The following is a 22,410-nucleotide window of genomic DNA, read 5'->3' as shown; positions in this document are numbered from 1 at the left end:
CCTACTACGATTCAATTTCAAGTTGGAAGTCAACGATTTTCAGGGATTTACCCGCCCCCCCCCAGCCAGAAAACCAACAACTTGAAGAAGCACAAGCCGAAAAAATTGCAAAAAAAAATGTCCACTAATACGTATAAAAAAGAGCCACCCAGAATGTTTACTAAATTAGCTATAAAACCTATCAACTAAAAGTACATAGATATTTATCTGCTGCGTTTCACCTACTCGTAAGTACGTACGTACGAGTATTTACGAAGGGATGTTCGTCGCTGTTCATCATATTTTACGCATATAAGCGCGCGAGCGCCACCAAATACGAGTATAGGAATTCCGTTGAAGAATTCAATTCCCCTGTGGGAAATGGGAAAATTTTTAGCGAAAAAAAAACCAACAACCAACAACCAGCGCAATAATAATAATACGTGGCCATAATAATAACAAAGCTAAAAATTCGTTAATTAAAATAGTGGACGATGTTGTAATTTCTTTTCAAAACGCCATCGCCATTCAGCGAGCAGACGCAAGAATTTTCCGCCTTTCGGCGCGGTGCTGCGCAATTTTGCGTGCCTGCGAACGAGTAGGCAGATCTACGTACAAATGGTTCTACTCGTATGTAATGTAATGTACGTCTACGTACGTAGCTATACGTATACTCGTAGATAGTGATACTATACATAAATAAGGTGATACATGCGTGATGCGAAGAGATGTTCGATGCAGGTGGCGAGGGAAATGAATAAGTATTGAAAATGAAAAAATCTAGTTCCTTTTTAATTTGTTGTCGGTTTTGGATTTGAAAATGTGTCAATATCCGTGTACGGTGGAAGTAGGTGCATTTTCAGCCTATGAACGGAAATCCTAAGTTGTCCTAAACGTAAGTGGTCTCGGCCTCGTCTCCAGCCCCAGCCCCAGCCCCAGCCCCAGCCCGTCAGCCTGAACGCGAATTCGCGAAACAAGACACTAAGACAGTCGAGAAACGAAAGACTGCAAAACGAGAAATAAACGACCGTTGCAAATGCAAATCTGAATCCAAATTTAAATATAGGTAAAGGTATGGTATCTAGTATCTACGACTTGTTGGCGTTCGAGTGAAGCTCGGCGATTAAGCGGCATAATTTGCTAAATATTTGACCAAGAAAACTTGGCGATGACGGCAGGACCAGGCCTACACCTATCCTACCTGGTAAAGTATACGCGTATATCGGGACGAGTCGAGTACCTGCGAGTATTTATTATAATCTCTACGAGCCTATATATAAGATGATTCTGGCGTGGCGTCACAGATCGCCACTTTTCACCGCGCTCGTACTCGTAATTATAAATGCAAATCTTCTTGTAAATAATATGGCTACAATATTGCGACGGCGGTGGCCACGGCCGACGACCCCTCCAGCGCCAGCGCCAGCGCCTCGGCAGAAGCTTAGCACCAGATTCTCGCACCGAAGACATTTACATTTCAATATTTCGACGCGTTTTGTTTTCACTTTTATCCGGCCGCTTCGTTCGTCAAAAATCAATTATATTTTCACGAATAATCGCCCTTCAAATTACGTAAAAACATAACGACCACTTACCCTCGTAGTCGTATGTATCTACCTATCTGCTGTCTTCGTTTCTTCCTCATCAGTCATCACACACGCACACCTATCTACTCGTACGAGTACGAGTACGTAGGTACAGGTAGGTATAGCTAGGTACGTCACGTCTCAAAACACGCTTGCATCTTCTCCTTCTAGCTGCGTCTACGTCCAGTGTCCAGTTGTCCACCCGGCTATAGGACAATCCTCCTCTACCTACCTACCGTACCCAACTACCCAGTACCCACCTATACGCTTATCAAGTATCGCGAACAAATTCCGCAGCTATACATGTAGGTAACTAAAGTACCTACCTATTGAATTTTTTCAATCTCTCGTTGTCGTCACTCGAACCATCCAACTGTCGAACCCCTCTTCTTCAATGTACGAGATCTCGCTCTTACTTGCGAGGCATTTGAAAAATTTCTCGAGATTCAAACTTTTAAAATACTCGTGTAGGTATCGTTTTTGAAAGTCAATGAAGCATTTTCTTCTTCTCTCAAATATTTCATTTTTGTTTAATTTATTATTTGCGTGGAAAAAGCGTTCCATTTTTTTTTGTTGGAATTTTCTTTAAATAACGCGATCGGTTCCTACTGAAATGCGGCATACCTATCCAAGTTTAAGAAGATCGACAGCGAGCAACTCGGCACTAACACGATGGGGAAAAAAATGTCGAAGCCACCGCTGTCATACGTAAATAAAGTCATCGAGCACTGCTCTCTCATTCGACTAGCAGAAGATCCCTTTAGAACCGGATTCTCCAACTGGGACAAAACTTGGTTGGATTTAAAAAAATAAAAAACAAAAAAACAGGCATCTCAAAAAGAAACCCTCGTATCCTCCAATTTGCAGCTACTTTGGAGAAAATTAGGTACAGCTACTGTCTTACATAAATGAGCGAGGTGAGATGACGTAAGTGATGTTTTAGTATAAGATTCGATTCTGCCGAACACAAATAAAATAAATGACAACAGATCTCCGGCTACACTCGACCAGTTCCCTTTAGAGCCTCGGCCCCTACCTCATCAATTTTTACTACCTATAGATATATATTTTTAAAACGAAGCTACAGCGAGTTTGATGCAGAAAGTTGGTGTGATTTTTATTTTGCACAAATCGACTAAGTACGCGCATACGAATTTGACGTCTGCAGATTTTGTGCTGCACTCATCCAGTGCCCTCCAGAGTCTCAGCCCCTTCTCAATTTCTTAAACGTTTTATAGCTTAACGTGTAAGTACGGTATTATGAATCAATGTACCTACTCGTATACCTATATGTATTACGCCAACGATGGTTGCACCTGCCTAAGTACTTGTATGTATTTGCCCAAATAGGTACCTAATTACTTACTTCCTGAAACATTGACAGAGGACAGACCGTATACTCGTAATGCTCGTAATATGTATGTTGTATAGGTAAGCGAGCAGTTTTCCTGGACAATAACGCACGTCTCTCATCACAGTCATCGCGTCGTTCGACCAAAGATGAAATTTCCAGCAGGTAGCATCAAATATGGCCTATTAATAAAGTCCTTAAGTATACTTACGGGTAACTTTTACTCGTTATTCTGCCTACAGCGGCGTTAATTTTTTGCCTTTTTCCTCGTATAAGTACCTAAGTATATTCGACAGAATATAATGGGCGATAGGTACCTATTAGGTATACATTGTTTACTTCTCTGCTTTTCTGCATCAGAGTTTTCTTTAGGTTTTTTTTTCTCCCCCGGAAAGGTAGAAGCTAGCGATGCGAACTCGCATAGGCTGCTGATCCCGCCACTCCGCCACTCGGCCACTCCGCGGCGCCACTTCGCGCCAATAATTCAAAGATATGCTACGTAGTCGTAGAGCAGTTATGCGCGTACATTTCTAATTTTGAAGCGAATACAAAACCATGCGATCTGATTGGATGCTCGTTAATTCTACAAGTGACGACATATCACTTGTGTTGTTCTTCGTGCAAACTTTGAAAACCACTTCCGTTAGCTACGAGTACCTATATTAGCACTTTTATTTCACATTTTCGCTCTTTTTCAATCGCGATTCCGCATCGAAGTGGCGTGTAGCAGTTTCGAGTTTTTCGACTTTTACATACCCAGTACCTAGTTCTCTTTTCGCATCTCCACGTGTACCTACATTTTTCTTCACCTGTTAGTTCGCATCTTGTTGATCAGCGGCGAGTGCCCAGTACCTCCTAACAAAACCATCGACAAAATTGAAACGTAGCTTATCGCCTGCTACTATACTCACCAGTGTACGAGTACGTCTATCGTAGTCGTCTACCTAATTTCTACCAGAACCAACCAACACTACAAACATGTGCGCTTTGAAAACTTGCAGTCATTTTGTAATTTTTGTCGTATTTTTTGTCTCTTTAAACGCAGTTTTGGCCAAAAGTAAGTTTTTACTCGTTTTTTTCTTACTTAATATTGTACTTTCTTCTTTTCGCCTCGTAGTGCCGGTACATACGAGTATTTATGCGTGTTCTATGGTACCTATGTACCTAACTACGTATTTATTTGTTTTCAAATTTTTCACCTATAGGTACGTAGTACGTACTACTAGCATTGCTACTCGTATATGTGAATCTTAATAACGATACGATTTTCAATCAATAAATAATACGTAAATAATTCGCTATGTACGGCAATTGGTAAACGAGTTAAATTACGCGGCTAACTCGACTAGATACGTACTTGGGGCTTGCACATTAATGTTACGACGAACCCTGTGTAGATACATATTTTTTGCCTACTCGAGTTTTCAAGTTAGCGAAGAAAGAATTAATGAAATTATGACTATGTAATTCATCTGTCTTTTTGCTTTCCATTTTCAAAATTCAAAAGTCACAAAAAAATATTACCCGAGTTTTAAAATTTTCAACGCCAAAAATAAGGTACGAGTAATTTTTGATCACAAAAAGTAATTTAAAAAAAGCCTCGCTTGGCTCGAACAGACTTGGCAATTAGAATAGGCTTAAATAACTCGAGCAACTCCGATGTAGGCTGTATTCGCGTGAAAATAAAAAGCCAATAAGTGCCTTCGAAACGTAATAAAATGGTTTTATATTCCCAAAATTTCACAAAATCTCGAGAAAATTAACATTTTGATTGATCATCCGTAGTTTGAGGGGTCGCAATACGTTTTGTGGAACTGCAGGCACATCCGATTCGTCGATAAAAAATTTCATTCGGTAAAGTAAAAAGTGCAATTGAAAATTTTTATCGAGTATCGAGGAGTTTTCCCCTCCTAGCGATATTTAGATGTTCAGTCTCTTGGAAAACTGAGAAAAGTCGAGGAATTTCAGCTTTCTGGAAAAATATGGGATACCGCGAAATGTCGAAGAATTTTGCAATTTTCACTCTGAAAATCGGCACATTTTAAACGGGAAATCTTCACGAATTGATAACTGTATTAGGTACTTTTGGTATTTTTTTTTTGGCCCATAATCGAACGGATGTTTTCAATGGTTGGTTAATTATACTGGTCGCGGTCTGGAAAATCGAGACAATGTCTTTAAATTGGAATTGAAGTCCGGACGTGGCGATAAAAAAAAAATCACCGATCCGTTGAAAGTTCAGAAAATTGTCCTTAATGTATTCGAAGAACATGGAATAAGAAATTTCGAAAAAGTTTTTAAAATTTATCTCGCTCGTTTCACTTTGGTAAAAATATGATTATTATCTTCCCTTCTTATTTAGAATAATTTTCGAAGAAAAAGCCCGCGTAAGTACGTATTTCTTTTAAAAAGTTGATACATACCTACCTAATGAAAAAAGGTACTCGCTTACGCGGTAAAACGCTCATTTTGACGGAGTAAGTAAGTAAATCCAAAATTTTCAAGAAAATCGCGCTCTCGGATGCTCTCCTCCGGTTTTGAAAAATTTTTTTGGAATGACAAGTTTGCATTTTTGAAACACGGAGTTTTCGCGCGGAAAAAATTAGAGTAATTTTCTGAAAGAGGAAAGGAGAAAAGACGGAGAAGAGCGGTAAAGATTTAAAAAAAAAAAAAAAAAAAAACGATTCAATTTTGCAAATACATATCGGCCTCCCTGTATTTTTGTTCAGTTTTTGTTTAGCGCTCTCATTCACTCGTACCTACTTATAAAATATTTAGGTTGTTCTTAGTTTTTCTTTTTGAAAAATTGCTTAATTCGAGTAAAAATGAATCTGCCTCCATGCGGCCATCCCGTAGTTGCAGAAAAACACCATCTGAGAAAGCTTACGTCTGAAAAAGTTTACCCCCCCCCCTCCATCCTTCTTTCATTATTTATGATACCTACGACTTTAAAAATCAAGGAAAGTCGTAGAAAATAGTCAATTCCTTCGATATATTATGTAGAACCTTTCAACTAATAACTGTTTGCGGTACCTAATTCATGTTCTCATTAGGTATGCGGTTTTCGAATTCTTCGTAAAATTTCACTCGAAAAAATAAAAATGGGAAAAAATGTTTAAAGGTTAAAGATGGACGCGATGCTCATCTATTCTGGTAGGTAGTTGGATTATTTGCTTTGGGCGAGTAGCAAGCACTATAGGGTATGTATGTACCTACTACCTACCATAATACTTGTAAAAAGGAAATTGAAATGTTCGTTGGTCTCGTCCCTTTTCGTAATAAGGTTGTACAAAATTTCATAAAACCCAAAGCTATCCGAAAGTCGAATAATTATCTTACTGACCAAGTGCCAGGTAGGTAAGTAAGTACTTTCGTACATACATACCTACAGTCCTACATATTAGGTATACGCGTATAATACCTATTTCGATTGAAACATTATCAGCAGCTTTCACGAGTACCTAGATTGAAAACTTGTAGGTGTCTTCGTTCATTTATTTGAAATTTTTTTCCTCGAAGATATAAGCTGGGCTCCTTTTTAGACAGAACTCCCACCCCAAAAGTTGAGGTAAAATCTCCTTTCCGAGAAAAGTTTGGAATCGCGGATATTTTTTGCTTGAAACTCGGTTATACGTACGTAAATGTGTCATCGATAGGAACTCTTACGGGATTTTTCAAAAATCCGATAGAAAGTTGAAAAGTCGTTTTTGTGAGTTGCACGTGATTTTAGTAATCCAAATCCATTGATCCCCACCCCTCCATTTTCAAGTCAGACCCGAGTTTACCTGTTTACGACAGCGCAATTACTCCAAGTGTCGGACTTTGATAATTTTTTTCAAAAGAGTCCGACAGAATGACGAAAAGTAATTTTTGACAGTTTGACGTAATTTAAGATGGAGAAGAGAGGAGGGGATTCATTCCGAGTGCTATAATTTTTCGAAGGAACTGAGAAGTGAAAATCGAGAAATATACTCGGCAATTTTTTTCGAATACGGAATAGGTAATTAGGTATATAGTTAAATATACTCGTATTTGAAATTGGCAACTGATGGTTCAAAAATGCTTATCACTTCGTTCTAATTTTGACATAATTATGGGTAACTCGTAAAATAAGTATGAATCCGAGAAGAAAATATTTTCAAAACACAAATCAACTCGAAAATAAGCAAATTTGAAAAAGTATAGGTAAGTTTAAAAGCAATGTTGGATTTTGATTTTTACAGCAACTGCATCGTTTAACACAGAAGCTCGAGTAGGCTACGTATAGGTACTTCATTTCAAAATTGGACAATTTTTTCCCAAAATAAATTTAGGTAAGGGATAAAACGAAAATCCGCCATTTTTTTCAAGGCGCTCTCTCTTTGAGGGACTCTTATCCGCGGCTCAAAAATTTTCTGAATGTTTTTTAACTCGGTGAGAATGTGTTGGCCGGATTCTGTCAAATAGGTACCTCTCTTTATTCGGTGCATGTTAGAAAAATGAAATTGGTATTTTTTTATCCGGTGCCAAAACAATAGATATACAGATAGTTACGTACCGTACCATACCATACCATACCTCGATACCTAAATAAATAAGTTACCTACGAACGTGAACGTGAACGTGAACGTGTAAGTAGAGGTACACGTAGATTTGAAAAAGAACTTGCCAAACGATTCGATTGATTGGTAACGGCAAGATTTACATTTCAAAAGTTTAACGCTTTTTTTCACAGTTTATATACTCGTACGTTTCAACATCTTGCATCTCGTACGCGCCGCGTATGTGAAATCCGCGACGATATCGAAGACGTTAAATTATTAAATTACCCAAATACGCTGCTCCGCCTGCACCGATCGTCTTACTTTATGCCAGCGTGGCGTCGTCGTCGTCTACGTATCATAGTGTAGGTATGGGTACGAGTACGAGTACGAGTACCTATGTACTTGTAGGTACACGATATAGAGAGAGAGAGAGCGTCGCGTCTTATGGCATACGATATTCGCTTTGATTTTTATGCTCACCTATAGTGCGCTTACATTCGAGTTAATACTGGTAGTGTGCGAGTGTGTGTGTGTAATGTACCCGTACTCTGTAGGTACCTACCTAAATTTCCAACTCCTATCTACGCAATTTCAATTTCTTTTCAATTCAAATTTTCGAAAATTATTCCGTTTATTCGTAAAATAGCGCAAATATTCGCAGCTAGGTATTTTTACGTAGGTAGGTATAGGTATAGGTACCTATTTGCAGGGCGTGCGTTATCTATTGCGTAGGTACAGTCACAGTCACAGGTATATGCGCGTACGTACTACGTACAACCTATCAATTTTATGGGCCCAAGTTTATGCACTACACAGTACAACCGCTGTGATGAACCAATGTCGAAAGGCCTACGTGTGTGTACGACTGTACGTGTAGGTAATGGTACATACAGGGTAAACGTAAATATAGTCTACATACCTACTACATACCTAATACGTAGTTGGATACTATTTTATTCGCTTTGAAAACGAATTTGTGCTCGCGGAGTACCTACGCTACAAGTAATAATTAATGCTTAATGTTTCAAAATTCTAAGAAAATGGTATCGCGTTGAGAAGCTTTTGGTTCCTGGTTCGCATTTTTGCAACTTTTGAATGCCAAAAACTCTCAAATGTGACCCTAGTTCCTACCCTAAAGTGCAGGTCTCGTTGATGTTCAATTGACAAATTAAAAGCCAATCGAGGATTTTGGTATGTTTGCTCATGCTTACTTACCGATTAAAAATACGTACCATTATAGAGCATGCGAAAGCGCATCACGTGAAAAATTTCAGGTGCCAAAGCGTGTTTTTTGATTTTTGGCGAATTTAAAAAAAAATCGACATAATTTTGCCCACAATTTGAAAATGAAAAAAAATACACAAATTAGCCTAGAAAGCTGACGTTGAGCTATTTCTAGCCGTTTTGAGAGAAGTTTTGGAGCCTGCAGCAGATTTTTCAAAATGGAAATTTTCACCCATTTTCACCCTACAAATGGAGTCGGGAAGCTACGAATAAAATTGACAGTCTGCCGGTTTAGAACCGTATATTTTTCAAATTTTCAACGATGAAATATAAATAGCCGGAGAAATATTGTTTTAAACCTGGTAAAAACCAACGTTGGGAAAAAGCACCAATCACGCTTTATGTGGTATCATACATACGTAATTACGTATAATGTACATAATATTATACTTGCTGAAGGTAATTTAATTTACTACAGTTTTTGTGACACTTTAGACTTTATCAAAATCTGGAATTGGTCAAATACCTAGAGCCGAAGGCTTCAGAAGGGATTCGAGCCACCAAATAGGAAATGTTGGATTTTCTTGTACTACCTAGTACATACATAGCTATCTTACGATGTGTGCTTTTTTTCTAATTGGAAATAATAGCATTTAATGAAAACAGCTTGGCCGATTAATATACTCGTATGTATGTACCTACTTGTATTACCTATATATATAGGGTGTTGTACGTTATTGTACGCTGGAATCGGACTGTAGTAAAATTTCATTTTATGCGAAGACACGGACAAACGTATCGCTAATCGATTCGAAAATATTCTGCCCCATCTTCCCATCTTCTGTCTAGCTGTAGAGTGCGAGTGCGACACGACGATTGTAAAATACGACGAGTAATATGCACAATTACCAACACCCCAACACGTGCATGTGCAAATAGCTAAATACCTACCGGGTGCGTCTATAGGTAGGTACGAATGAATCTATTTTACGTAGACGTAAGTACGATAAAATGCGACAAACGCAACCGATAAGTCATCGTAGTCGTACACACACTTAGCAGACGAATTCTCAGAGTTCTTCGTACGAGATAGTTAGTAGGTGCCTCATTCTCTTTTGCGTAAAGGGCTGAAAGGAGCTATGATTACAAGTATGAACTACATAATATGTACGTACATAATTATGTATTTCGATGTGGGTAGGTGCCAAAAGAAATACCTAATTAAAAAAGAAAAAAAATTGCCATAGCCTTCTACCTATACAGTAGGGTTATACTCGTATAGTGTGAAGGGGTTGTTTTGTCCTTTTTCACCCACCCTATTTCTCTACGATGCGTTGGCTTAATAGGTTCGCGTAAGTGATTCATCATCATCGAGTTGGGGGTGTTTGGAAAAGTGGAGACGATTTTCAACTTGGTAGGTATACGAGTAGTATGTAGGCACCTATGTAGTAGTATAGGTTTAGGTACATTACATGGATAATACCTCCTCTCCTACTTTCATCACTACTTTTCATAAGTTGTTGATGCGAAGATGGGGGGTATAGGTAGAGGTAGCTCCAACAACACAGAGACACACGTCGTTGGTCGGATGTTGTTATTCCCGCGAGTAAGGTGACGCTGAAACGCGCTGCGAGCTTTTTTGTACAATCGTCCCGACTAATCCGTCATTGTTGATTCATGTTGAACATATGTCATGCGTGCAAAATATCGCTATACAGGTACACATTGCATAACCGCGATACCTACGTGTACGTGTACGTGTGTAGGCATTAGGTGATGAAGAAGAAAAAGATGCGCCACATTTACTCAAATTAGCGCAGATTATTTCAACGCGTACCTCTACCTACCCTACCTAATACGAGTAGGTATGTAAGTAGGCTTCACAATAAAGCAATTCAGCATTACCGGTCGCGGTACCCTGATCAATGGTAGCATTAACGCCACCCATCAACTACCGGTCGTCGTATATTCTTGGTCGTACGTATTATTTACTTTTGGGCTAAAAAAGAGGCTTACAATTTGTAACGAATGACCGCCTTCGTACGAGTAGATGTCTGTCCATGTGCCATGTCTCCATATTCAACCTAGTGTAAACGGCTAGAGATGGCCATGGCCATACATAAATGTATCACCGCCCGCACAAATTTGAACCTTCGGTGCTGCTGAAGCTTTACGCGTATGTATACCTACTTGGTAGTTGGTACTCGAAAAATAATCATAAACAACCGAGAAATTTTGTCAAGAGCGAATCATCTTTTTCCATATTTATTTATACTTACTTAATTTTCTTCAAAATAGGACCTAATGAGAAAACACGAGGATATTCGCTCTCACTCTCACATTCTCAAAATTATAAATAGCTTTGCCTATGGAAATTTCTTTCAAAATATGTAGGAACAGATGGCTGAACCAGGGGGACTGAGGGCTCATCGTGAGGAAATCTTTTCTACTCGCACTCGTCGATTTGAATAAAACCTCTTCCGTATACCTAACCAAAATTTCAGGTAGTGAGGCAAATTTTTAGTTTTTTGGCGAATTTTTCAAGATTTGAAAAATTTAAAAAAGCTTTTTAAATGGCGATTTCAAAATTTGGTCGCGAAATATTCGCATTCAAGTAGATACGTAGGTACGAGTATATGAGGTACGATGGATTGTCCCAAAAAATGTCGCCGGGTTTTGGCCAAATTCAGCGGCGGAGACCTTCATTTTGAGTTGAAAGTTACTCGGGAAAAATTTGAGCACCTGAGATGACCCTGAAGCGTAGAAATAGGTCGTCAAAGAGCGGTCATTTTCGAAAAAATTGTGTTTTTTTTGCTCTTGTCGCTACCCAACCTACGCGTATTTTGTGAGAAATTTCCCAAACCAGACGAAAGTTTTTGAGATTACGCGTCGATCTAATAATTGTAAGTAGGTATAGGTCGACTACTGCCGTCAAAATTCAAAACCAATTTTCAGGTCCTTACGAGTGATTAAAAATTGGCAAAACGCCTATTTTCAAGGAAAATCGTGTTTTGAAAATTTTTTCTTCGCAAATATGTATACGAGTACTTGTACTATCTATTTCGTTATAGTGTAGGTAGCTAAAATATTGAAAGATATCATTCCCGAAACTCGGAAAATATTTTGGATTTTTTCGATTCGTTGAAATTGGCAGTAATGGGCAAAAAATTGGCGCCACTGCGTTCCAAAATACCTATTTCTCCTGCAGTTTCGGGAATGACATCTTTCGATATTTTAGCGAAATTACGTAAGTTGATTAGGTACCTAGACCTACATACAACGTTTCCTGGAGCGATTTGAAATTGCCGGAGAAAAGTCAACTTTTTCTGGAGGCGCCAGATCGGTCAAAAAATGATGAAGATCGATTCGGTAGGGAGGGGGGGGGGGTCGAGTTTAGATGGTAGGCGAAGTATCGGGCAATTTTTTGCAAAAAGTTGCGATTCTGGAAATTCTTTAAAAATTTAAGATTTTTGAATTTTTAAAAAAATATCGTTTTTAACTCGTCACCTCGGATTTTTAATTCGCCGATCCTAATTGATTTGGAATGCCGAACGATACGAATACGATTAAATTTCCACGTGCCGAAGTTGACAACCCTCTCTGAAACAGTTTGAAATTACCGAAATGAAAGCCAAATTTTTCTGGATACTTCAGATCGGCTGGAAAAAATGGTTTCAATCACAAACTAAGTTTGAGGAGTTTATCTCAATGCTCGTTTTTTTTTTTTTTTTTTTTTTTTGCAGAAATTGAATACCTACACCAATAGCTGATTTTTCCTCCATTTTAAAAAGTTGGTCTCCAAAAAGTGTAAAATAAACTTTGGCTGCTGAAAATTTGGTTTCGAGGTCTAGGTAACATATTACTCTTTCAATGAGCCAAAGTTCAGTTCGATCGGAGTTGACGAGTTGTGAAGGTTCCTTTATTGTTAGTAGATAGGTACTTATTTCGTACACTTTTACCGATGATTTTCATTAGGTACCTACTACCTAGGTACCACGGTACATAAATGTACAGGTACATAGTAAGATATTGGTATGTTGTACGTACCTATTTCTCGCAATGTTGTACCTAGTAGATATAAATATTAGATCAGGATGGTGGCTTTAAAGTAATCACTTCTGCGTTAACTTTCGTCAAAAAAACAAAATTAAAAATTCTCACTGAAAATTTGGCAGCATTTGTAAATATTTCTTCGGTACACAGGTAGACAGGTAGCTGCGTTGATGTACATACAAGTAGGTATCGTTTGTAGTAAGAGACATAACCTGTGTATTTTTTAGAATACTAGCTGAAATGAGGAAATCGCGTTTACTTACTCGTATTTCATTATGCATCGTCTGAGCGGCATTGCTCACGTGTGTGTGTACGAGTAAATAAGTACATACCTGATAAATACGAAACGTGCTTACATCTTTACATAGCTATAGGTACCTTATAAGTGAGTATTTAATAAATTAATCGCGTACCTACGCGTAGGTAGGTACTTATACATATTATATTAAAAGAAAAATGTGAGAATTTGCGTGGCAAAAGTAAAGCTGGGCTGGGCTGGGCTGGGCGATAGGTTTTTCAGAAATCAAGCGACGCGATACCGTAGTACCGTACCAGCAAATTTGATTGAAGAAAACAACGTTTGCAAACAAACAAAAAATGCAACAAATCGCGAGTTGGTAGGCTAAGCAAGTATTCACTAGAGAAGAGTGAAGCTAACTCGTTCAAATCTTTTCGAGAAGTCTAATATGTGTATTACGAAGTCGCAGATTGAATCAAATGCGTATTAAGCTTTTTCTCATGATTACTCTACCACCTCAATGTTCGTTTGATGGTAACTTCGTCGCTTCATTTATTACTTCCTTCCTTCTCAACAAACGTTTTTTCAGAGGTTAATGATAATGATAGGATATAGTCTGCGATGATTAGTTATTCTCATCACAACATAATACAAATGCTTTACACGCAGTAGGTACTCGGTCCTATTTGGTTGCTATCTGAAACCTTATCTTGTCTCACGTATACCTAGGTACTTTCTCATCATATATACTTGTAGTATGTCTATGTGTGGTAGCCATAGCCTATTCCAATGTTTTACATCAAAAACACGGCGTTTTGAGTATGCAAATCTATTAACATCTTTCTTCTTGTTGCACGCTACCGCTAGTGCGAATGCATGTGTAAGTACGTGGCGATCAAAGTTATACCTACCTAGACCTACCTATATTTTTGCGCCCAAAGTAAACACTGCAGCTGCACGCTATTGAAATAATTATTGAAAAATGAAACGTTCGAATCGGCCTTCACTTGAATTCTTCATTCGTCCATGTTTTCATAGTACATATGTACCAAGTATAGATGATTTTATAATACCTATTAATTTAGCGTTCATGCATCTGGTATCATACGAATATGAATATTACTTAGGTGCTTACGAGAAACGATAGCCGGCGAAAACAAAAAAAAAAAACAAAAAAACGTGTCGATTTTGACGTACCTCGACAAAGGAGACGGGAAAAAATAACGAAAGGCTTTCGGAAATAAAAGCAAAATTTTATTTTAATTAAACAATCAGTAACGTGAACGTGATTAATTAAAGAAAAAGATATTTATACAGTTCTTATAGAAGTTCGTGACGAAATCGAATTTCTATTTTTTGCGTATTTTTTTTTGTTCTCTTTTCTTCTCGCTCCACATCGCATTTATCCTTCGTTACTCGTTCCTGTTGTACCTACGTAATTTTTAGCAGATTTTAAATTGTTTGATTCTTCGCGCTAACGAGTAACGACATCGCCGAGCTTTTTTTACGCGAAGCGTCAATCGAACAGGAACAAGTATTAGATTATCACTTATTGTTTTTAAAAATACGTATAAGTAGCTTTCGCTTTAAAATTTTCTCTCTTTCAAACTATTATGGGAAAGTCAAGTTGAGATTTGTCTGCGAAAGCGCATACGAGTATTGTTATCGTAAATCCTATAATAGTACTCGTGTCCACACACTTATCGCAAGTATATCGATTTAAAATTTATCGCATCTTCGTCACATTTACCATTTACCTATAGGTAGGTAGAGGTACTGTTAGTTTTACTCGTCCTCGGTAACCTGCTTTGAATAAAATAAGCGTTCAAAATATGTATTACGAAATAAGTACCTAGGTACGCGATACCATACCTAATGAAGGTACCTATACTTGATTCTCAAATAAGTATGAATTGAACAGCTAACCTAGGTTAGGGTAACATGATTGAGAAACACGAAAAAATTCCCATTGTTTTAGCTGAAAATTCTCTCAAACGACCAGCAGGTACTTGGTCGAGTACTTATCAGTATAGGTACTAACAAAGATTTCACCCGAATCATTTTCTACGCGCGTTTACTTACGTACCTATACCTACTTATTGTTTTTTGTAAAATTTCTCAACAGGAGGTTGTGCACAGTTTGGACATTCGTGCTATGGTGGACACGGTAAAAGATCGCAAGGATTCGATTCATTTTCGCCAGACAGATTCGTTGACGTAGACGTAAGCAATAGTAGACTTCCTCTGAGAGAGCACGAAACACCAGGTTCCGAACAGTTTACTGATATGAGCGCGTACAACAGCGTAGGCAAACCAGTTGATCGATTCGCTACAATCTTACAAAAATTGGTTGGTAATTTTTTAATACGTAGAAAATCTATACAACTAGTCAGCTACCTACCTATAATACGAGTATGTAATATGTTATGTACTCGCAGTAAGCTCGGCTAATCTACTTATTATTTTATTCGGATGTAATTTGCAGGCCAAGACTTGGGAAGAACAGGAGCAATTACAACATCGCAACTATCAACGCGTCTATTAACAATCGATTATCTACATACTATGTATTTTCTTACGATTAATTATTTTATCAATTTTTTCTTTATCCTCCTCTTTGTTTCAACTTCTGTAATTATGTACTACCCGCCTAATTTAGTCTGTTCGACTATAAGTGTTTTAGGTACGTACCTATTTACGAGTACCTTGCCGCAAGTTTGCAAATTCTAAGTTATATACCTACTACTTATTACTTACCATACTTATTTACGTAATTATCTATACTTATACGAGTACCAATACCAATACGATTAAAATGGTTTATTTTTATACCCATTTGTAGTGCAGTTTGTATCATAATTAAAACCATGTATTCCTAGTAAGAGTATTTGAGAAAAAGTTGATGTTTTTATTTGTATTTCCATGTTTTTCTTCGAAGCTTCCCAAATATGTACGACTGATTTGTGTAAGTATAATATTTTTTTGAATCTGAATGACAGTTTTGGAATAAGAAAAGCAAGCCTGGCCGAGCGAAGCGTGGGCAGAAGGCTTCGAAAATTTATATACTCGTAGGTACCTAATTTCAGTAGTAAAACATTTTTCACTCTTGGAATTTTTAAACCTTTAATTCGTAATAAATTTCCCCGCTTTAAAATTCGACGAATTTTTTGAATTGCTTCAATAATTAGTTGGTCTACGCGTTCGACCAATTTTTTATACTTGATATTGTCAAAATCATCAAATTTACCAATTTTCAGACATTTTTTCAATTATTTTGAACAATTACGAGTAAATAACTCGTCATCATTGAAAAATTCGCCAATTTTCAAATTATTTTTGAAACAATTCACTCTAACTAGCCGTCAAAATTATGTCGCTGTTTTCTGTAGTCGACTTTTTTTTTTTTTTTTTGAAAAATTTCATTCAAGTTGTCAGTTGGCATTTTAAAGTCGATCTAGATAAACAGTTGGCAATTCTTAACAACTTTTAATTATTTATCGCGTTAATTTATCTAGTTGGTTTTTACATACTACCCGGATGTTGGTAACATGTCAACTGTACCAACTTTCCACCAAAAAAAGACAATTTTACAACTTTTCCAAATTTCCAGATGCTGGGGGGGGGGGGGCAAGCCACCTCTTCCTGACTACATTTGTTTTCGTCCATGTTCTTGCGGCACGCTATACCATTCCACAATAATTGTTACATACATTATTTACGTGTATTTTAAATCATACGAGACATTACTCGAGATGAAAAGTAGATATCAAATTTATAGAAGAACACTCGTCATTCATGACGTACACAACAAACATATTATAAAATCCCGTAACTGAGACCGTAAAAATGCCGATTAATTAGAATAACTACGAGTATGAAATTCAGGATGCAGATGAAACAGTTCGATCAAAAATTTCAAATAATCCAACATTTCGAAACACGCTCGTATTTGTAATTTGAAAAAATATAAGTAAAGTAAAAGTACACAAAAACGCTTATGATGAGTGCGATACAAAATATGTACGTGTATTACGTAAGAACATGAAATAAGAATGTAAAAAGTACACGAACGCTTGTTGTCCTTTTATCATAAGCCTATTCTAAGAAATATTTACAACCAAAACGGATTCTTCGTGTTCTCTCACAAGCGAGTTGCGAACGCGTTGACATAATTTCGTGGAAAAATTAGCCAATCAGAACCATATTTCAGAGTATTCTACAGCAAAATGACTTATGATTTAACCAGACGCTACGTTCGTTTACATTTCGCAGCGCAAGCGAATCGTTTCCTGTTTCTTTTTCCGTTGTATAGGTAATTATTCGCCATTTTTGGTAAACATAGGTAAGTAATAATGAAAAAATAAGCTTCGTAAAAATTTACATTAGAAAACGCTTGGTACAGATCACAGTACAGTTACGCTGTTAACTTTGGAAGGCCAAATTCGTCAACCGCTACGTCGTCCTTTAAAATAAAAGAAAAATCGAAAGCGTTATTATCGTCAAATACGTGAAAAATGAAAACGCAATAACGCAATACACGAAATGGAAATCTTCAGTTACGACACGCTACCTTGTTGGTTATGCTATCAGCTCCTGGCTCTCTGCTCGGTGCGGACGGCGTTTTAATTTCATCCAAATAAGAGGTATCGTTATCCAAAGCGATTTCGTCGCCTAAGGCGTCTAATTCTGCGGCTAATTCGTCGTCGTCGATTTCTGGCATACCGTACGAACGTCCTAATGCTTCTTGCACTTCATCGGCTTGTTCTAACATGTCAGCCATTTCATCTTGAATATCCTGAAAGCGGTAATACGTAGTATTATCTAGTATCAAACTCTGTTACGATTACGAAATACGAATGACGACAGTCTCGAATCGTAACAAAACTCGACACGATACGAATAATTTACCTCGATATCGTCGATTTTAATATTCTTGAATTCTTTCTGCATTTGTTTAACGCCAGTTTTCATCGCAGCCACGGTCGATTGTGTGTCTTTCAGCGACTGAACGGCGTAATTCGCTTGTTCCATGTTGAACGCTTGATTTCTCAAACTAACAGACTGGTTTTCGTACCTGAAATAATCACGGATCGTCAGATTATTCGCTATTCGCGATCGCGAAAAGAGCATTTACGATGACGAGATTCGATTACGGTAGGTAATTACAAACTCACGACCGTACATTTTTCTCTGTTTCAAAACCCTCAAAGCTTTTTGTTTGATAGCATTCTTCGCAGGTCCTTCTCTCATCTTAACCATTTGATCTTTGTACTTTTTCAATTCGACGTCCAATTTCGATATTTTTTGTTCTATGTTATCAGCTCTGCCATCCACCTGCAAAGTTGAAATAATATCGATTATGTACGAATGATATATAACTGTATTCGCAAAGTTCGTTCGGTAACGATGTATTTATAATGTAATACCTGCGGTGCTTTCTAATTTACTCGCAATCGCAATTCGATTTACTTACCCCTGTGATGACATCCGTTAAATTCGGAGGTGGCACCTTCTCTTTGGCTTTTCCGAATATTCTATTCATGGCTGAAATCTAAGCTGTGTTGAGTTATAACAGATGAATAAACTCACTTCGACGGAAATTGAATTATCGCTAAACAATACGCGAAATAATTACGAAGAAAAATTAAATCTGCTTCGCAAATTCGAATTTGACGATGATTAATCTTTGTTTTGCTTTTTCAGTGATAACACAAGTTACGTTTAATCGCAGCTATTTTCTGTATAATTTGATCCGTTTCGACTTCGAGTCAGGATCGCGAGGATCGCTAGCATCGCTTTCGCTGTTTCTTCAAATTTCAGTTTTTCATTACGCTTTATTTCGTCGTTTTCAAAGTTATTCCGCGTTTTTTCTTCTTCGACGAGATGAATTTGATTTAAAAATGTCAAAAAATTATCGTTTCATCCGTCCCGCGGAAATTTATTTTTGAAAAACGAAAATTGAAAAACACCTTCCACGTGAACGCTGTTTTCAAGAATGAATTTCCCAGTTGCGTTGCTGCTGTTAGACAGTTGTCATTGAAAACAGCAGATTACGTGGTTTTCAATTTTGAATTTTAATAGAAATTTCCATTTTCATGCCGCTCGTTTCGAGTAAAAGATAAAAATTAATGAAGATTTATTAATACATTTACCATTAGTTGTTCGCTTGAATGTCCGACTGTCATTTGCGCTAATAAAACGCGATAAAACAATACCCGGCGTATTATTATTAGCATGTCGAGGTGGTAACGTGCGCATTTTTCATTCTGGTTTTTATCATTCTATCGTATCGTATTTTCGGTGAAGTACCTGGCGGTTTGGAGTGCTTATATTTCTTTATACGTGTAATGTTTCAAAGTTGAAATTTTTGAACCATGAAACACAGGTGGATTCTCTCGTTTTTGATCTCTGTATTGAAGCTACATTTTGTTTTGAGCGTTGAACTTACGTTCGAGCTGTACGATAATGCCAAAGATTGCTTCTACGAAGTTATCGATAGAAACATCAGCACCACTTTGGAATACCAAGTAAGCACTTTTCAACTAGGACCAAACTCGACTCGTAGTGTTCAGTTCTGATTCTACAGTACCTAAGTATTTCTGTTTATCGTTTAATCGCAGGTAGTTACTGGAGGTCAGTACGATGTGGACGTTGCGATTGAAGGACCTTCCGGCGAGATTTTATATCAACAGTATAAATCTCAGTTCGATAGTCATACTTTTGTTCCGCAAGTAGCCGGAGTGTACGCGGTTTGCTTTAGTAACGAGTTTTCTACGTACTCGCATAAAGTCGTGTATATGGATTTCCAAGTAGGAGAAGAGAAACAACTCCCAGTCGTAGATGAACACATTACTGTGATGACGCAGGTAAGCGCTAAGCGATCGTTGGATGACTTTTTCACCAACGTATTCTAGTGTACAATTTTACCGCAACAGATACCTAGTTACCTATGTGTATGTAGATGTACCTACTACCTACTGATTATTTCACCGGTGTTGCGTGATTTTTCAGATGGAAGCGTCGTCTCAAGAAATCCATAAAAAGCTTAATCAGATTAATGATTTTCAAACTCACCACCGGCTTCGCGAAGCTACTAGTCGAAAAAGAGCCGAAGATCTTAACCAAACGGTATTCTGGTGGTGTTTTTCGGAGACTTGCGTTATTCTCATTACAATGTTCGGTCAAGTCTTGATTGTTAGAAATTTCTTCAGCGATAATCGGTATCAGCGTATGAGAGGAAACCGTTTCTAATTCGTTTTTTTCGTAGCTTTCGTTCGAGTCAATACTGTAATTATTCGTAGTTGTTTTCTGTAAATAACTAAATCGATGTACTGTACAGGTATGTTTTTCGTTTCCATACGGTATTTACGTCGTCGGTAACTCGACCAAGTTGTTTTGTCGAATACTCTCGGCGTTATTGTCGACTAAGAGCTCTTCGAATGTTTTTTATGTACATATATGTATAAATTGGGAAAATGTCGCGTTAACGCTTCGTTTATTTAGCAACAATTTACTCGGCAGTGTAGGTAATTTCAAATCGGAACGTCGCTGTAATCCCAGCTCTAAGCTCATCACGCGTACGAATGTAAAACGCGAATTATCGAATTTATTTTTCAGTCGAGTATCGCGTAGTTACCTCTGAAAATCAAACGGCATTAGCCAATGTTCCGATTGTACGCTGCCTAATTACATAATATTTCATATCGAACATTTAAATATATTTTTTGTCAAAGCGTATTCTACCTATCTACGAGTAATATTGAAACGATTGATCTTGATTGATCGCTCATCCTACGTACAACAGTTGCCAGAAATTCATTTGTATAGTTTCCGCGTACTCGGTACTGTATCATCTGTTGAGGAAACTGTACCTGTACGTGAAATGAAAAAACTTTCAAACGTTGCGGTATAATTTTTTAGTTAATTTGTGATTGTATGTACCGTAGTATTACTACCTATGTGAACTACGAAGTTGTCGTGTTAAACTAGAGTGGACTTATTTCACCATCTTTACTCTTGTTTTCTCTGTTCGCCTAGTTATAATAACTGTCGCTTAAATTATTATCAACCCTCGATCCTCGTATGTATATGTATTTAATAATTAAATGTTGTTGGCGTGTTTTAAACGATTCATTTGATTAATAAAACGCGTCGAATGTTTTTAAACTCGGTTTAATATTTGATACCGCCACCGCGCGTCGAGTAGTCGTCTAGTCGAGCACAGTAATTATTGCGACGATGCGCTTAACGTAAATTTTCAGCGATGTCTGCTCGTGTGCGATGAGACTACAAGTAAACAAACTACGCAATCTTTCAGCGCTTGGTTTAATTGCAATTTACCATTTGACGGAGAGAAAAAAATTGAATACGACATACGACACGTTTTGCGTTGGATTCCGTATAGTGCGAATGCAGAGTCGTAGGTACAATAATCGGTTCTCAAATGCGAGGAGGAACTGGAGAAGTCATAGTCAGTTGCTTGGTACGAATTTGATGTACGAGTAAGAAGGCGGTTGTTTCGAAGCCTACTTATGTTGATCCAACATTTCCATCTAATACGCGTCAATTCGTGTCGAATAATTGCGCTTCTCTACGCGGTAGATTTTTTTTCATGTTCAAAAGTGTCTCAAAATATGAGCCTGTTGATTTTTTGCGTTTCTTAAGAAAATTTAAAATTCTTCGCCAATCCCTATACTGAATATTGAATACCTATCTGGATATCTGACGATGATTAATCGAGAAAAGTTTAATTTCATTTTCATGTTTGAAATTTTTCAAAAAAATGATGCAAATTTCCATCTAAACTTGGTTTTAGGTTGTAAGCGAAGCAACTATAAGCGTTTATCTGACATCTGACATTTGATTTTGCGTCTGTCTCTCTGTACATATGTACTAGATGTGGATGTACTCGTACTACCCGAGTATCTACGTATTTATCCGTAAGTAATGTACGTATATTGCGTATGTATTGACATATTAGTAAGTGAGATTGTATGCAACGGTAATACGAACACAATAGGGTTATTCCATATCCCGATACCATTACACTAAATGTTTGGTGACGTTGCGTCACAGTGGCGTCCAACGCGCCGGCGGCCGGAGGCACAGACCGGTAAAAGACGCCACAAGTATTGGCGTCGTTTTATCATTTATGAAAGAATAAGGGCGTCGTAAACGATCAAGACAAGACAACAGGCAGACACTATATTTCTTCGTCATACACATAAAATATTTCTTATAAGTATACACACACACACACACACACACACACAGAGTAGATCGGTACAGCAAAGCACATACACATTAACATTACACACTACGTACCATAAAAAGTTGCGTTTTTTTATTCAAACCAAAAAATGAAAAAAAAATTAACGACGAAATGTCTCCGCGAGGAAGCAAAATTACTCGAGTAATATTGTTTTTTCCAAACTTCGTACTTTTGTGTTGCCAGGA

At 37.6% G+C, this 22,410-nt stretch overlaps 3 protein-coding genes across 3 annotated transcripts; 2 read left to right on the top strand and 1 right to left on the bottom strand.

Moving 5' to 3' along the window:
* Positions 1–3,498: 3,498 nt before the first annotated feature.
* On the top strand, positions 3,499–15,852 carry LOC135843685 (neuropeptide CCHamide-2-like). Its single transcript, XM_065361651.1, has 3 exons — positions 3,499–3,973; positions 15,080–15,303; positions 15,440–15,852. The coding sequence occupies exons 1-3, from the start codon at positions 3,895–3,897 to the stop codon at positions 15,497–15,499; spliced, it is 363 nt and encodes a 120-aa protein (XP_065217723.1). The 5' UTR covers positions 3,499–3,894; the 3' UTR covers positions 15,500–15,852.
* Positions 15,853–16,884: 1,032 nt separating this feature from the next.
* Positions 16,885–18,663, bottom strand: Vps60 (vacuolar protein sorting 60). Its single transcript, XM_065361617.1, has 5 exons — positions 18,428–18,663; positions 18,137–18,288; positions 17,863–18,028; positions 17,525–17,749; positions 16,885–17,416 (listed from the first exon to the last, which is right to left on the bottom strand). The coding sequence occupies exons 1-5, from the start codon at positions 18,494–18,496 to the stop codon at positions 17,369–17,371; spliced, it is 660 nt and encodes a 219-aa protein (XP_065217689.1). The 5' UTR covers positions 18,497–18,663; the 3' UTR covers positions 16,885–17,368.
* Positions 18,664–18,997: 334 nt separating this feature from the next.
* LOC135843667 (transmembrane emp24 domain-containing protein 3-like) lies at positions 18,998–21,080 on the top strand. The gene is made up of 3 exons (XM_065361626.1): positions 18,998–19,481; positions 19,575–19,820; positions 19,966–21,080. Exons 1-3 carry the CDS (start codon positions 19,329–19,331, stop codon positions 20,203–20,205), a joined length of 639 nt encoding a protein of 212 aa, XP_065217698.1. The 5' UTR covers positions 18,998–19,328; the 3' UTR covers positions 20,206–21,080.
* Positions 21,081–22,410: the final 1,330 nt, after the last annotated feature.

The sequence above is a fragment of the Planococcus citri genome, chromosome 1 (assembly GCF_950023065.1).
Source record: "Planococcus citri chromosome 1, ihPlaCitr1.1, whole genome shotgun sequence".
Classification (NCBI taxonomy): domain Eukaryota; kingdom Metazoa; phylum Arthropoda; class Insecta; order Hemiptera; family Pseudococcidae; genus Planococcus; species Planococcus citri.
Note: the sequence above shows the minus strand (reverse complement) of the source record. Positions and strands in the feature narration are given on the sequence as shown.

Excerpts from the sequence above, each read along its gene's own strand:
- LOC135843667 (XM_065361626.1), top strand. The coding sequence starts at position 19,329 with ATGAAACACAGGTGGATTCTCTCGTTTTTGATCTCTGTATTGAAGCTA. Across the intron at positions 19,482-19,574 it reads GCACCACTTTGGAATACCAA|GTAGTTACTGGAGGTCAGTA; the intron begins GTAAGCACTTTT and ends GTTTAATCGCAG. Across the intron at positions 19,821-19,965 it reads ACATTACTGTGATGACGCAG|ATGGAAGCGTCGTCTCAAGA; the intron begins GTAAGCGCTAAG and ends GTGATTTTTCAG.
- Vps60 (XM_065361617.1), bottom strand. The coding sequence starts at position 18,496 with ATGAATAGAATATTCGGAAAAGCCAAAGAGAAGGTGCCACCTCCGAAT. Across the intron at positions 18,289-18,427 it reads TAACGGATGTCATCACAGGG|GTGGATGGCAGAGCTGATAA; the intron begins GTAAGTAAATCG and ends TCAACTTTGCAG. Across the intron at positions 18,029-18,136 it reads GTTTTGAAACAGAGAAAAAT|GTACGAAAACCAGTCTGTTA; the intron begins GTACGGTCGTGA and ends TGATTATTTCAG.
- LOC135843685 (XM_065361651.1), top strand. The coding sequence starts at position 3,895 with ATGTGCGCTTTGAAAACTTGCAGTCATTTTGTAATTTTTGTCGTATTT. Across the intron at positions 3,974-15,079 it reads AAACGCAGTTTTGGCCAAAA|GAGGTTGTGCACAGTTTGGA; the intron begins GTAAGTTTTTAC and ends ATTTCTCAACAG. Across the intron at positions 15,304-15,439 it reads CTACAATCTTACAAAAATTG|GCCAAGACTTGGGAAGAACA; the intron begins GTTGGTAATTTT and ends TGTAATTTGCAG.